This window comes from Haemorhous mexicanus, chromosome 19 (assembly GCF_027477595.1).
Source record: "Haemorhous mexicanus isolate bHaeMex1 chromosome 19, bHaeMex1.pri, whole genome shotgun sequence".
Lineage (NCBI taxonomy): Eukaryota > Metazoa > Chordata > Aves > Passeriformes > Fringillidae > Haemorhous > Haemorhous mexicanus.
Window position 1 is genome coordinate 7184034 of NC_082359.1, and position 16117 is coordinate 7200150.

General features: G+C 43.3%; 1 protein-coding gene across 2 annotated transcripts in view; it reads left to right on the forward strand.

The window, feature by feature from the left end:
* The window catches only part of ZDHHC8 (zinc finger DHHC-type palmitoyltransferase 8), a 110549-nt gene that overhangs the window by 76045 nt on the left and 18387 nt on the right, over nucleotides 1-16117 (forward strand). For both annotated transcript variants that reach the window (XM_059863257.1, XM_059863258.1), the window contains 2 exons: nucleotides 9147-9268; nucleotides 12598-12755. In XM_059863257.1, coding sequence (XP_059719240.1) covers nucleotides 9147-9268; nucleotides 12598-12755 — 280 coding nt within the window. The remainder of the gene's footprint in view (nucleotides 1-9146; nucleotides 9269-12597; nucleotides 12756-16117) is intronic.

A 16117-nucleotide genomic window follows, 5' to 3' on the forward strand; every position in this document is an offset into this window, starting at 1 on the left:
CCTGAAGAGCATTTTCCAGTCATGGAAGAAATTTAACTGTTATCACCCACCTGACAGGATTTTCCTGCCCCTGCCTTGTCCAAGTCTCTGCAGTGCCCCAACCCTGCCAAGAGCAGCTGGCAGATCTGTCAGAGCCAGCTGGGTTTGGGGTCCATTGCTACATTTGGTACATTGGTACATTTGCCCTGCCAGACTCCTGGGTGGTGGAGGCAGTGTCAGACCTCACCTGCAGTGGATGGTCTGTCCTGTCCTTCCAGGGTGGTCATGCAACATCCCTGGCAGGGCCAGCTGGGCTCTCACTGCTGCTTCTTGGAGGGGTGGGATCCTCCAGTGAGATATTCCCTGGCAGTGCCACTCCCCTGGCAGCCCTGTGACTGCACCAAGACACCAGGACACCCAGCCTGCCCAGGATCAGCCTCAGACACCTGGGCTGGCTCTGCTGGTGTTCCTGCTTTTCTTCATTTGCCCTGCATCTTTGAAAGCACGCTGTGTTACCCTGTTCTCTGCTGATCCACCAAGGACATGATCACAGAGTTCAGAGCTCACACTGACTGCTTCTTATGCACATTGGCTCATTGTTAATGTAAGTGGCACATACTTTCATCTAATAGATGCTGTCTTTTAGTTAGGTAATTGCTCCAGTAGCTGTAAAGGGATGGTATCTTGTGAAGTTTAATTTCTTTCCACTGAGCTCATGTGGAAAAGGAATATCTAAAAAATCAAATTAACTTTTCAACTAGGGTCATGTAGACTGCCTTTTCACTGATGTCACCACCTCCCTCCTTATATCATAATATTTCTAGTTTCTCTCTCTCTCATCACCACATACTTTGAGCTGCCTTGTTTCCACTACCCCACTATCTCAGGAATTCAAACACTGAATGTGTACTAGAAGTTCTGCCAGTCTGTGGTTGGGGAATACAGTGAGCAAGTGTACAAATCCTTGAGTGCCAGTAGCTGGGATCACCCCGAGTGTCTGAATTAGGCTGCTGATAATTTAAACTTGCTTTAAAAAGCAACTCTGTAGCAGCAGCCCGCCTTAGCTTTCCACATTGCTGAATTCATGTGTGTATTGACAAGGATGAAGACAATAGAGAAACAGGAGAACATCCTTCAGCCAGGGAGGAGCTCTCCTGTGCCTTTTTTCCATCTTGGGATCTGGCAAATGCAATTCCTTCTGTCCAACAAAAACCTGTGTAACTGATTGCTTGGAGGTCTGGAAGGTCATGAGAGTCACTCTTGGTGACCAAATAAACCATGTTCTTCATTACTCAGGGAAATGGGATCTGGAGGACTCAGGATGAGGGGCTGTCCTTTTTAGCACTGCTGTAGTCAGTGTGACATTCATTTCATAGTTCTGATGTTTACAAATTGGAAGAACAGGTTTGCATTCCAAATGGTGTTTTGAAAAATGCTCAGAAAAACTCGGCTTGTGTAGTGTTGTGTCTCCCTTTCAAACACTGTGAGGTATTTTCTGCCCTCCCTGGACACTGGCCTGGGCAGCTGGACTGTCATTGCTGAAGTGGTGCACAGGGGAGCACAGACAGGGCAGTGCAGCCTCATGCACTGAACTCTGCTGTGTTATGAACTATTGGTTCATACAGCATCTTTTGGAGATAATTCTCTGATTTCCCATTTAGCAAGATTTCCATGGCTTGATGACTCCTGTGACCTTTGGAATGGGCTGGAAGTCACTCAGCTGTTGCACTGCAGGGATGCCTGTGGCCAGCCCTGTGCAGACAGGACAGCACAGGAATGTTACTGAGTTCCTTCTTTTGCTAACCAAGTGGATTTAAACTTTCAATGTGACAGGGCAACTAGTGTCTCTCCTGCTGTGGCTATTTTGCAGTTACTCCTTATTGCCCTTCTCTTCTGTCATGAACCAGCATCACCCATACACTCAGCTCTCTTACTGGCTGCTGGAAAAAGCAGAGTTCATTTCCAGCTGCCCAGCATGGTATTAATAAAAGGTTGATGCATGTCTGAGAAGCCCTGGATTACACTTGTCCTTGCCTCTTCCAGCTTATGTGGCATTTTAGGCTTTGCAAAGTCCAGGATTGAAAAAGCAAACAAAATGTGTTAGACTCTGGATTTGTGTGCTCACTCCATGTGCCTGCACCCAGAATCTGGTCTGATTTGCCCAAGCACTGGGAATTGGCTCCTTTCCTGAGGCACCAGAGCATTCTCTGCTGCTTGGAGCGATGCTGCTCCCAGCCCATTAGACATTTGAAGTGCCATGAAGACCTACTGCCTCACTTTGCTGTGAGCATCATCCTTCTCCTCATACAAAAATGTTCCCAAGTGCTCTGAAATGCAGCCTGGCTGTACCCCAGATCAGTGTGCAGTGGATGCCTTCCATTTGAGGTGCAAACCAAGAGCTGGGCCTTACAAGTGCTGCTGCCCTAATACAGCATATTCCTTTACAGGTACATCAAAACCTCTGTCCTGGGCTGCCCTGTATGTCAGCAAGTGCCAACTGACTCTGAGCAGGTCCTTAACTCCCTGCAGGACAGTGCACATTTCAAAGCAGGATTTTGCTGGGTTGCTGTGTATTTGCAGGTGAGCCCAGCCCCTGCCTGCCCAAGCCCTGCTCTGAGCAGCATGAGAGCAGCTCCTGGCAGTAGCCAATGGCTTGGCTACAACTGGGGTGGCTCTTTCAGGTTCCTGGGCTCACTGAGTGTCCAGAGAGCATCTCTGCAAGGCCTGAGCACTGAGTCCAGCCCAGACCAGGCCTATCCGCTGGCTGTGCACACCACGTGAAGTCACACAGTGTCACACAGCACCTGCTGCCCACTGGCTGCAGGGTCAGCCTGTGCCTGGACTATAGGTCTGGGGTGGCTGGACAGCTTCTGAATGTGAAGGTGATGGGTGAGTTTGCACCTGTTGTAGTCTCACTCAGATTGGGTTGTGGGTATTCTTGTTCCTTCTCTGTGTTTCTCCCACATTAGTTCACATGACAGTACTGGCTTTTCTCAGATATTTGGAGACTCTTAAAAAAGGGAGGAAGGGAGCATGATCCAGAGATTTCAGGCAGCTTTGTGAAAAGGGTAGATTGTGTTTTACTTTGGGGGTGATGTATAGCCCGGATAAGATTTTTCACCAAGGACCATTACATCTCAAGTTGGCTTTTTAATTGATTTAGCTCCTCTGATCTGTAAGTTGCCAGACATGAACCACTAGTCTTTGGATGGAGTCCAGAGTGTAATGGAAAGTTCACTGAAACCCCATCAGCTCTTGTTAAACCTGAGTGAATTCCAGCCCAGCACATTTCTTGTGAATAATTAAACACAGTTAAGCAGGTGATGGATTTGAACCTCCATCTCTAGTGTTCATCTGTATTTCAGTGAGCAAGGGACTCATGAAATCAATGAGGTTTTTGGTGGTGGGATTTGGGGTGATTTTTTGCCTCTTCTGCTGGATAACTGCACCCGAAAACTCAGGGCAGATGTTTTGGTAGGTCCTATTTATCACCTGCGTGAGCTGTTCTATGTAGCAGTCAGCTCTCATCATTTATTGCTTTTCAGTAATAAATTTTCCAGTATTTACTTGTCCTTTTCCCATTTTTTGGTAACATTTGGATTTGTTATCCTTTACTTTGATATCACTTTCTGTCAGTACAACTGCCATACTCACAGTGAGAGTGTAGTGCTATGGCAACGATGTATTATCTGCAGTCTTGCCAATGAGTAAGATATGGTGCAGAAATTAGTTCACTTATCAAAATCTGATGTGCAGAGCTGAGCAAAGAACCTGGCAGTCCAGAACCTCCTGCTATTTTCACAAGACCTGCTGTTCTGTTTCACATTGGTTATGACACTCACATAAATTCTCTTCTGACTGTTTCCAGTGATGCCTTGTTAAACCTACAGATGTCTCAGCACCTTGGAAAATATTTTTAGATGTACAATAATCTTCATACTGTCTTTGATAGTCACAAAAAATGGAAAATGAGCGAATTTTTTTTCTTCTGTTACTATTCCAGAAAGGTACTTTGCTGTAATTTCAGGTTAGGAAAAAGCATATAAATAGAAAAATCTTGCCCAGACTGGGAAATGTGAGAAATGTTTTAGATTAACACTGCTAAAGACTAAGAGAGCTCTGCCCTTTTCTGCTCTGTGGTGCAGACTGGGCCATGCACAGCCTTCAGGATGTGTCTTGCAACTTCTCTGTTCCACATACAAACTGGTGTAATGGTCTTTAAAGTACAGTGTTTACATCCAGCTCCAAATCCTTCTGCAGTGTGGGTGTTCAGAATCAGACAGTTGATAGCCCTTTCATTTATGTTCCAGCTGGTGCAGTGCTGGTTGAGGGGGACTTTTGCCTCTCTGGACCTGTCTCTGCCCTGGTGTGTCCTTTCAGCCTTCCTGACTGTTTTGTCTTACAGGGTAGGGCAGCTTTTGGACAGCCCAGGATGTTGGTTCCAGCTGCTAGGGTTGATATTAGAAATGTTAAATCTTTGGTCAGATGATTAGAAATTGTTTGTATGGATTTTACAGTGCAAACATGTTCTTAGCAGTCAGGGTTTGGCTAGAAACTCTTGGAAAGGAGTCAGGGACAGGCTTCTACAGTCTTTGGACATTGTTTGAAAGTTTCCAGTGAAATTAGTATTAGTTCTTAGTCAAATTATGTTTGCTTGTTGACCCCTCTTATCTAATTAGTCCCTACTTTGCTGAGCTGCTTCTACTTGCATGCACTGAATCAGCTATTCCACATTACTCTTTTACCACTGTAAGGGCAGAAGTACATTTGGGCTGAGAGATGCTTTCTTTTCTATTTTGTAACCCATGCCTTGTGATTCATGGAGAGATAAATTGTTTTGTGATGCATCAGCCATCTGTTTGGGGCTGAGGGGAAGGATGTGTGGTAATCTCAGATCAAATATTAGGTGCAGCTGAGCAGCCAATTAGACAATCCTTGTCGGTCTTCTTGTTAGGTGTGGAAAAGTGTCCAAAGCTTGGATGACCATCTCTTGAGGTTCCCACATCTCTGTGCACTGCACAGGCAGCTTCAGGAAAGGGCAGGGTTGTGGTCTCTTGCCCCATGTCCTGCTCCTTGTCTCTGGCCTTCAGACATGCCCACATGTGCTTGTGGAGCTGCAGGCAGGTGTAAAATGAACCAGCCTTGTTTGCTGGGTAAATCACAGACCCATCCTCATCCCATGCCCTGTTCAGGGGAGGCTGCTGAGTACCCAGAGCTGCCTCCAGGGACACACGAACACCACAGCCACCAGCCTGGCCCTAACAGAGATCCTTCAGACTGTCAGACTCTCTGCCCTGCACTGGGGAAGGTGGTCTGACAGGGGTTTGGTCTCATTTATAGGATATGTAATTGGGGTGGCTGGGGGGAGTAGGTGACTTTTGGTGGCTTGTGGGCCAGTGTTAGAGCCAAGACTAGAACCTTGTTATTGAAATCCCAGGCTCCATTCTCTGTTTCCTACTGTCTCTCTAACAATGTTTTAATGAAAAATGCAAAATACTAATTTAGAGCAGGATTCAAGAAAAATGTCCAATTCAATTACTTAATCATAGGTGAACTATAATTGTAAGACACAAACATGTCTTGCTACAAAGCACCAGGCAAAAAGCAGAATGGATTATTTGTTGTTTAATTTAGCAGGGGAAGGCAGCTGATCATGCTAAGTCTATCTGACACCTAGCAAGTTGTGTGATCCTATTTGTTAATCTTTTTAACTTTCCGTTTTATTAGGATAGGGTTTCAAGAGCAAATAGGATAAATGAGATTAAATCTGTCGCCCTGAATTACTCTCCACTGAGTTATGAACAGAATCACTCTGTGTCAGAGAAGTATAATTATGAGGGAAATGGTGCCTGTGTAATTGTGTGCTTTGTTTGGGAAAATTTGAGATCTGTAATTATCCTCAGCGTGCCATGGTGGCGTGTGCTGGCTCTGAATCTCTGCAGTAAACAAAGCCAAGGGAAGTTTCTCTTTGGAGCAGTCCTTGATGCAGTATGGTTGGTACCTGCAACATTACCCTGCAGGTCATCTGGTTCAAGGGAGGGATCCAAATTAACTTGGAATAGGACACACATTGTATGTAATTTTCTCTGAGACAATTACTTTGTCTCAGAGAAAAATCTGGTGGTGCTCCATTAGGGGATTATGCACTGGTCCTGGCTCTATGTAATTGATGTAGCCCTATAGAAGTTGTGGTACCTTTCCTGATATATAATTCCACTGTGAGATGAGTTAAAGATACAAAACTGTAGCCTCTTGAAATTTTGGATTCACCAGCCAAAGAAAGCTTTAAATCCTATGTGCTGTTTGTCTGGATTCACAACAACTTCTGTTAGGAAAAAGGAAAGGAAAAGTTCAGCTGTAATTATTCATATATAATAGGCACAATTGCTCCTGGAAGTAGATCTCCTGGAGAGAGAATATGCACAAAGTAAAAAGAAACTTGCTACAGGTCCTGCTTCAACACTTCTGCAGGTTTTTTCTTGAGGCAGAGGGGCAGAAGCCAGGCTTTCACATGATGGATTAGTGATAAAACAACCTGCTAGGCTCAGATTAGAATTTCTGTTATTTTGCCAAAAATCATATGTGCATTAGTGAGGGGCAGGGAGGCTGCATCATTTTGGTGAATCCTATTGGAATTTTTTTTTTCAGACCTCTTTACAGTTATGCGCCAGGACTGGATCTCCACATCTGTTTTTATTGGCCAGCCTAGTTTACAAATGAGGCCCCTTTTGTCCCATCTAATTTTATGTAATCTGTGATGCTGCATAACAATTCTGGGAAGAAGAAATGGAAGGATTGTGAGCTGACCTTGTGGCTAGTATGTACAGTGACTCACTCTATTCTTTATTTCAACTTCCGTGAAGTCTTTTCAGATACACTGTTTACCCATTAAATGAGCTGTGCAGTTTATCTTATGGCTAAAATTCTTCCTAATATTTTGATATATTTGTTGGGAACATGACAAAATAAATCACAAATGAGAATGTTAAAAAATGCTTGCATTAATCATCTGAGAGTCTCTCTCATTATAATCTCGTTCAGAGTAACTAGTTATCTGTAAGAAAGGGTTTCCTGTCCCTTGATTTGCCAACCTACGTGACTTTACTGCCAAGGACGTCTCTCCTCCATGCTTGACAAGCAATGGGGAACTTCATAATCTTTCTCTGTGTAGGCAATTTCTTCATGGGAAGAAATTAAGTCAGTCATGCCCATTACTGAATCTAATTTTACTATAATTTAGAGGGAAGAACTCTTCCCTGAGTAGAATTGATTTTATAACCGCTTACTTCAGGACTTACATTGCTTTCCTCCAGAGGATGTGGCAGAAGCTGTTGTTAGTGGCAGGCCTGCAGTTTGCTTGGCAAGGTCACTGCAGCAGCCCCTTTCCTGGCAAGTGAGAAACTGGTGCCTTGCTTTGGTTTGCAGTCACCAGCAGCTGCTCTGAGGCAAACTGAGCAAGGCAGCAAGTCAGTATGAGCTCACTACTTGTTGAAATTCCACCTTTTGGGAAACATAATGTTCCTAGGGTAGGTAGGACTCCTGGAGTCAAGCTGTCTTTGGCTGGCTTTTTTAAACTTCTCCCTTAGTCAGCCTGGAGGTTTGGCCCTGGCCACAGACGTGCCTTGCTCATGGCTTTACAGTTCATTCACCCTGGGTAGGACTTGTCCATCTTCTCCTCAGTCCAGGCTAGGCTGAGTGAAGCACACACAAGGAAGGGTCCTTTTAAAAGCAGTTTGCAGCCATGCAGTGATAAAAGCCCAGCTGTGAAGGGGTGGGGAGTGCAAAACAATCTCTTTTTGCCTGCCCACAAAGAAACAGGAGAAGAAAACGTGGTGACTTCCTAACACTGGTCACAAGAGCATGTTTGACAGTGTCCCTTCAAGGTCAGTAACACCATTCTCAGCTGTTCAAAACAGCCTCTTAGCAGCAAACCCAGTGCAAATTCGTGGAAGAGGGCTGCCTGCTCATTGTTTTCCCCTTGTTTGCTCACGCTTCAGCCAGGCAGACAATCAGACCCAACTGTAGATGTAATGCAGGCAAAATACCAGAATACATGGGCCAGAGTGTGCTTTATGCTAATGGCAGCAGGCATTGCTGAATGTCTGCCTCCTCAGCAGCCTTGGAAGAGTCCTTGGCTGTCGAGACAAGTGGAAATCTAAGGAGCAACTCAGTGAGGGGTCTTTTCTTCAATTACATACTTTGACCCACATTCTTCCTTACTTACATTTGCAAGTATCATGAGATTGATCAGATTTTTCTCTTCATTGGCCCTGTAACACCAAACCTCCTCCTGCAGACAGGAGAAATGCATTTGGTGGGGTGTTCAGAGGCTGTGAATGGCTGAGTGAATGCACACTGCTTTTTGTTTGGTGAAGCTGCCTGGAAGGGAGGTTCTTTACTGCCTCATCATGCTCTTCTCTGCTGGTGGGAAGTGTTCTTTGCAGTTTGAACAATTTTCCTCTAATTAACAGGCATTTCCCAAAACTCTTCCCAAAGTCTCCTACTCATTCTCCTTTACCCTTTATTTTCAGTTCCTCTCAGTTACACTCACTGGGTAAGCAGCAAATCTTTCTGGTGCTTCTGAACATTGTTCACATGGCATATGCCATCTACTTTCTTTTTGATATTGCATTTTCTGCTGACACCTGCAAAGCCTGGTCTGACAAAACTTTCCCCCAAGGAGAGGTTTTGTAATGTTGGTTCTGAGTGTTAAAAACCATGGAAGCTTAGTGAGAAGCAAATGTGATTCTCTTTGCCCCTGCTTCAGGGATCAATGGTTTGAATCCTATTGTGCTTTACACCAGGGAAAATTGAAAGTAACCCCAACTGCAACAAGGCAGTAGAGAAGGTAAAAGAATTGCAACAATGGCATGAAGCTGCTACACAAAGTAGTAAAACGCCAGGTTGCAGATAAGGCAATAGTGTGGCAAAGCCCTGTGAGCCCTGTGAACAATCAGGGCTTTCTGTGCTCTGGAACAAAGAGGCTTTACAGAGGGTGTTGCAGTGATCACTGAAACTGGCTCCGTGGAAATTTCTGTTACATTGCAAATTCAGCCTTGCTGCATGGCTGGGTGGCCCAGAGTACTTCTCTGTGTCAGGGTAGTGAGTGGGAAGAAATCATGTGTTACAGCTGGAAGAGCCTTACCCGTAACTTTTCTTCTCCACAGGTGCCCTTGGTTGACAAAAGCCATCTCCCCAGCCATCCCAGTGTACAATGGACTCGTTTTCTTGTTTGTGCTGGCAAACTTCAGCATGGCAACTTTCATGGACCCTGGAGTTTTCCCACGAGGTAACAGAAATGGGACTGTTGCAGGGGTGGAGGGAGGGGGGACATTGAAAAGCCAAACCAAAGGAGCTGCCAGGTATCCAAACACACAAGTTCCTGATTAATCTTGTAGACTTTATTTCTTTATTTACTATACTTGACTGTCAGTAGGGGTGGGATGGCAGTGAAATGCTGGGCACCCTCCAGCTCCCTTCTGAGCTCCTGGGTGTCCTCACACTTGCTCAGACTGGCACTCGAGGGCACGGGGTTGTGTAGAATGGTTCTCCTTGGATAGCTCTCCTGAGTGATGTGATTTTGATTGCTATCCCCTGTGTCATGCTGGCACACTGGATTTAAGTCACTGTCTTCACAACAGGTAGCAGAGCATGGCAGAGGGGAGAGGCTAAACTTCCTGCAAGTTTCATCAAAGCAGTCCTTCCAGAATACCTTAAAAGAAATGCAGAAGCATTGAACGCTAGAACTGATAATGATTAAGGCTTGCCTTAGAGTGTCTAAAAATGTATACATTTAGAAAGATATTCCTGCTTAAATTAGTACTGATTCACAGCTGATTAAATAGGATAGAGATCACTCAGCTTTTGTAATGGGAACCACAGTGCAGCAATCTTTTTTAACACATCCTAATGAGAGAATTATCACCTCATTTTATCTGTCTTCCAATAATTATTCACACGCAGTTTGCAGCAGAGACTGCTCTAGGCAGTCTGTCTAAGCCAATGGATCTGTGCTGTCTGCAAGCTGTGCTTCTTCACCTCTATTCACCAAGTTCAGTGTCTGTTTTGAATTGCTACCTGACAAGAGCAAGGTGCCAGTCCTGCTGGTTTCCCTGAATAGCAAGGCCGGGTTTCTCCAGGTAGCATGGTCTAATAATGAGCATCTCTCTGCCATTCCTCTCAGCTGAAGCTTCTGAACCCCTGATTTAGTGTTGCAGCACTCCAGTTAAGGAAATTTTTGTGTGTGAAGGCGATCTAAGGCAGAGGCAAGATTCAGTCACTTGTGTAAGATCAACTGATACACTGTATAGGTACCTAAAGCTACAAATGCTAGTGACTGTCAAAAGAACTTACGCAGGTGGAGTTTTAAGGAGTTTCCTGGACTTGTTAGTTTCTTTATCACAGCAGAGATAGCAATGGTTAATTAAACATTATCAGTCTGAGAATCCAGTGTTTGTGCAGAGCTGGACAAAGAGCAGAGCTGGACGTCACCAGGCCCTGGAAGTGATCAGTGCTGAATGTATTGTCAGTTCATACCTTCCTCTTGGCTTCTCTAACTTCCTTTTGCAAACAAGTTCTTCATTTTGGACTTTGCATTTAAGGAAGAAACACATGGGGAGATCAAACAGAAACTTTCTCATCACCTTCCCTCCCATCCCATCTCCCTGTACGCAAGGGAATCAGGAGCAAAGTAGGAAGAGGAGGAGTTCCTAAAGTTCACCCCTCTACTGTCTCTCACTTCATTTGTGGCCTTGGCCTTGCATCTCTGTGCCTGTGCCTTGTCAGGAAGATGCTGGGAGCAAAGGGAGAGAAAAGACATGGCATTCGTCCTGGGAGGAGGTAATGGAGTAGGAGTTTAGATGTGTGAAGGAAGCAAACTGATAAGGGAAAAGATGGAAAAGACTATAAATACCAGTGCTGGGAGGAAAGAGGAGCAGATGTTATTTCAGATCACAAGTGTGCATGTGAAAAAAAGCTTATCACCACCCCACGCCGCCCGCAGAGCTGCCAGCGCAAGGAGTTCAGGAATTGTAGGAGTGACTTAAAATGAATACCCAATCACTCTGTTTGCTTTCTGCTGTTGAAATTAGGTTCAGTCTTCTCGGCTTTCAAGCTTCTTAGCTCATTTCTGATAGTTAGGAATTTATTTCAAAACCAAAACAACAAATAAGTAGTACAAAAGCTGAGACTCTAATGAAATCACACAATTCCTTAAGGAAGCCATCAAAAATCTGTTAGAAAAATATGAGACTTGGCTGCTCCATGTCAGTGGATCAGTGTGTGAGAATTTGTGTAGTAAGATACATTCCTTTGTCAATGTATTCTTCTGCTCAGGTCTCTGGAAACTGGAAATAAGCACATTTCTAGCTATATTATATGAGCTTGCAGGTCTGGCAGATAGAACTTGGCCTGTGGGGGGAAATGATAAAAGTTGGGCTGCAGAAACTCAGCTTGTTGAAGAGGAGCTTAATCAAACTCACAGCTCTGTTACTCATTTTAATTTTTTTTTTTTTTTAATTTGTTGGCTCTCTGAATCTTTCTGGTATGAATCAGTATTGGCTCTGTGTGTGTGAATTTCTGGTAATACACCAGAATGAATGAGTAGGAAAGGAAATATCAAGTAACTGAAATTGGGGCTGCCTTGAAAAATCTGATTTACAGTCTAGGCTGAGACTGGCAATGTTTTTTGCTGGCTAATTATACCAACTACAATCAGCTTTCAGTATTTTTGATGTGGATCTGTTTTGTACAAACTCAGTGTTTGAATTCTGCAAAAGGAACATGTTTAAATGCATGTAGGTATATATAATGTACAGACTTTTTGTCAGCATAGTCAGATTTTTTATGAGAGCTTAAATGGTTTGACTGTTCTGGTGTCTTGTTTTCATCTGCCCACATGTATTACACAGCTTGGGCAGGTTTATAATGGTATTGGAGAACCTAAAGACTGTATTTATAGAAGTGCCTAAGGGATTTAGAGTCTGGCTCTCTCTAAGAGTCCCACTGACTAGTTAGGAAGGAAAATTATAGGGAATGGTGCCAGTACAGCACTCTGCTTCCACACACAAACGTTAATCCAGAGAATACTCTTGCAGATAAATACTGTAGCTGAGCCAGATCCTAAGCTCATCTAGGTGAAGGGAGAAATTCCCTCTGAAGTCAATGGAAATTGGATCATGATAACACATCTAGAGAAGATTTAATATAGAACTGCATGACAGTAATTGATGCTCCTCTGGGACAACATTATCAAATTCCACCTAATTTGGAGCCAGTCAACCAATGCCAGCTGCACTATAATGTTTAACCAGGTGTTAAATAGATGTGAACTTCTTAGATTTTCTGTCAGGAGGAAATAAATAAAGATCACAGGAATCTAGAATAATATTTTTTCTTCCCAGTATATATTTGTCTGTTATAGACTGGCATTCTTTTTGTGCATTTATTTTTAAATGGACTCTTTTCTTAAACAGGTCAGCAGTGATAAACCATCTGTCCTGTGCATTGTCCCCAGGAAGGGCACTGTGCAGTGTCCCTGTGTCCCAGGCACTGACAGGATTAGCTCTTTTCTCCTTGCCCTGTGCTGCCTGCACTAACTCTGAGTTTTGCGTTGAGCAGCAGACGAGGATGAGGATAAGGACGACGACTTCCGCGCGCCGCTCTACAAGAACGTGGAGATCAAAGGAATCCAAGTACGGATGAAGTGGTGCGCCACCTGCCACTTCTACCGCCCGCCCCGCTGCTCCCACTGCAGCGTCTGCGACAACTGCGTGGAGGTAACGCTGCTGGGCTGCCCCACCCCGCCTCTGGGCTTGCCCCTGCTGCTGGGAACGGGCTGCTGGGCTGCCCCAGAGTTCAGTTCTGGGGAGTTCACAGCTGGACTCCTGTGGCCAGCTGGGGGTTTATGTACAAATCACAGACGGGATGGGATGGCTGAGGAACGTGCCTTGTGCTCTTTTATTTTCTAGCATCAGTCTCATTACATGGTTATGACAATGGGAAGATGCCATCAGCTCATATTCTAGGCAGCAGACTAAGAACTTAATGTTACAACTTGCTTTGTAAGTTTTTTGACTAATGACACAAAGCAAAAGCATGTCAGGGAGTTTTGGGGAATTCACAGCTGGACTGCCGCTGAGCAGTGCCATTCGAAGCACAGCCCTCAGTTATGTGTTACAAATGCAATGATGCTTGTTGTCAGCCCTGTCGCCAGTGGTGATTAAAATAAAAATTTATGATGCTGGCTGCATCTTCCTTGAAGTAGCTAAGGGATTGTGAATGTAAAAAAAGGAGTGAATGGGAGAGTTGGTGCCGAGTTCAAGAGAGCAAGAAATTCAGGGGGAACCATTTCAACTTGTCATGTATGAGTTTAAGGTTCATCATTTAATTTGCTGCAAACTGGTGACAGCATTAGTGGACCAGCGGAGAAGCCACAATGGTGTGTAAGCTCAGGAGAGCAAAACTCAGAGTTCAGCAAATGGTTCTCCAGTCAATAGAAGGAGCCTAAGTCTTTGTCAACACCCCAGCTCAGAGCATGAGCTCATTCATGTTTCTAATGTTGATTGCTCTGAATTAGGGGACTTTCTTGATTCTTGTTACCCTTGGGGTCTTGGTGAGTCACACGGGATTTTTAAAAAATAACCCTAAACAGTAAGATGTGCTTTTGGGCTATAAGCATCTCCCAGACATGTAGGTACAGAGCACTGTATTCACAGCAGTGTGTTGCCAGGGGACTTTTTATTGCTGAGCTAAAAATTCTACTTCTAAAGGATAATTTCTGCTGCAAGGTCTATTTTTTTTCTAAATAGAAAGATGAAATCTTAATATGTCTAAAATATATTCAGCTGTGCCATTAAAATGAAAGGAATTACTAATCAGAAAGGGAAAAATACCAGAATCAGCTGGAATGCTGTATACACTACCTTTGTCCTAATCCTCTTTGCCATAAGCAAGGGAATAGTCCCAAAGAGAGCAGCACATTTACAAGTGAGAGAAAGGCTGCCTGGATTTATCTTGTGTCAGTCCTATATCTAAGTTATAATTATCTGGAAGCAGTGCTAGTAACCATTGATAAATAGGACAAGGCTGTCCTGTTTTGGAAGGCTTTAGAAGGATGTGGGATTTTAGAAGCCTGAGAGTGAGGAGCTGCTAAGGTCCCTGGGTAGAGTGAAGTAGCCATAGCTATTTGTAAGTTGTGACACACAGTTTGTTTAGACTGCTGTGAATTGTTGTATAGAGCTGGATTTTTGGTAGAAAACTTGAATCATTGTTACTAGTTTTAAAACATAAATGTTTTCACTAATTCCAGGTTCTGAGGGTTGTTTAGATGATGGCAAATTCTCAGTTGTCCCATGGAGTTTCTTTCTTCCACCTTCCCTGGTGGCTCAGCATAAAAATTCATTTTCAGGAAATGAAGTTTTCTCAGAAAAAGATTGCTTAAAACTCAGTGGTATAAACACTTGAAGTTTCATGCTGATCTAAGGCTTCCATGGGAGTCAGTTCTGCAGCAGAAATGAAAATGGGAGGGAATCCAAAATGAACCTGCATAAAATAGCAGAAGGCAAGGTGACTCTGGCTAGCTCTTCACAAGTTCTATTGATAGGTCACTTGAATGTTCCCTACTATTCTGGTGCACAAGTAAAGAGCTCTGCTTGTAATTAAATTACTGCTGCTGTGGAGGAATGTAGGCAAAAAGTGTTAATGACTTCTGAATCAATAAATCATGGCCTTAAACATGTTTTATTGATTCTTGTGATGCTTATTTCCCACTCACCTGTCATATTCTAGAAGAGCTTTGAGACAGTAATGGGAGTGACTCTGCTGGCTTTCCATGTAGGATCCACTCAGGGTTGTAGTTCACATGTTTTCACTGTCAGTCTAGAATGTAAAATCAAAATTATTTTCCCAAATATAAAACTTTTGAACCAATTTGATAAAAATGAGTAAACAGCAAAAGCAGACAACACTTGCAGAAATAAAACAAATTAAAACTTAAAGCACGCTGTTACCAGAGGGACCCAAAAATGAATCTGTGACAAAAGTAGTCAGATTTTTGTTTTCTTAATTGGAATGTTTGCAGTGAGTATTAACATAGTTTCATAATTCATAGGTATTTTGGGCTGTATACAGCCAGATTTGCATAACAGACAGATGTTATGTCAGCATTTCAGATGTAGCCTGAAATGATCTTAATATTTAAGTTGCCCCTGTCCTTTTCTAATATGCTTTGAGAAGGCTCTAATACATTTTTTTTGTATTTTGTAAATTTTTGGTAAATGCATTGTGCAAAACTTAGAAATACAAAACCCCCTGTGTCATCACTGAGCAGTGCTTAACATTGAGCAGTGCTTAAAAATAGCATTGCCACAAAGTGAAGAATAAACAGTTCATTTGTCAGTGCAAGGAATGTGTAATATCTGCTCTGAAGAACACAGAGGTAAGAAGGGTTTATTTCTTACACCTGATCTTGTCTTCACGTCAGGAATAATCCCATTGGAGACAGTGGATTTACATGCTTACAAAACTGTGTAAAGGCACTTGGAGGGTGTCTGTGGCTTGCCCTCATTATTAAATCTCCTGTTTAAAGTGATCTGACTTTGTGAGGGACTCTGGACTTGTGACTGAGACAAATAGTTAGGTTTGGATTCATAATTTAATGGACCTGTGCATAACTTTGCCTCTGTCTGATCCTGCTGTTCTTTTTCTTTGTGACCTGCTTGGTAAAAAGGTACTTTTGTGTTCAAAATGGACTCATTGTTCAAAGTGGACTCATTCAGTGATGTGTAAATACTGAAATGTGGGACAAGGCATTCTGCAGCACTATTGCATCTTCAAACCATTCTAGGCTATAATAACTTCATTGTAATTGACTCATGGTAAGGATGATAAAAATGAGGGCTTCTGCTGCTAGCAGATAAATAGCCTGTCCTTTATGTTTGATATATCCTCTCTCTCTTCAAACCCTATAAACAGTCAAGTACCTCTCCATTCATGGATAGAGAAACAACTTGGTCCTAAAAAGTTTTATAAAAGACAGTCAAGCATTTTGTAAAGCTGCAGAACTAGTCTGATGTAATTTTACATGACAGTGGTTCAGATTCCTCTCTGAGGCAACGTATTTTCTTTCACTGTTTGAATA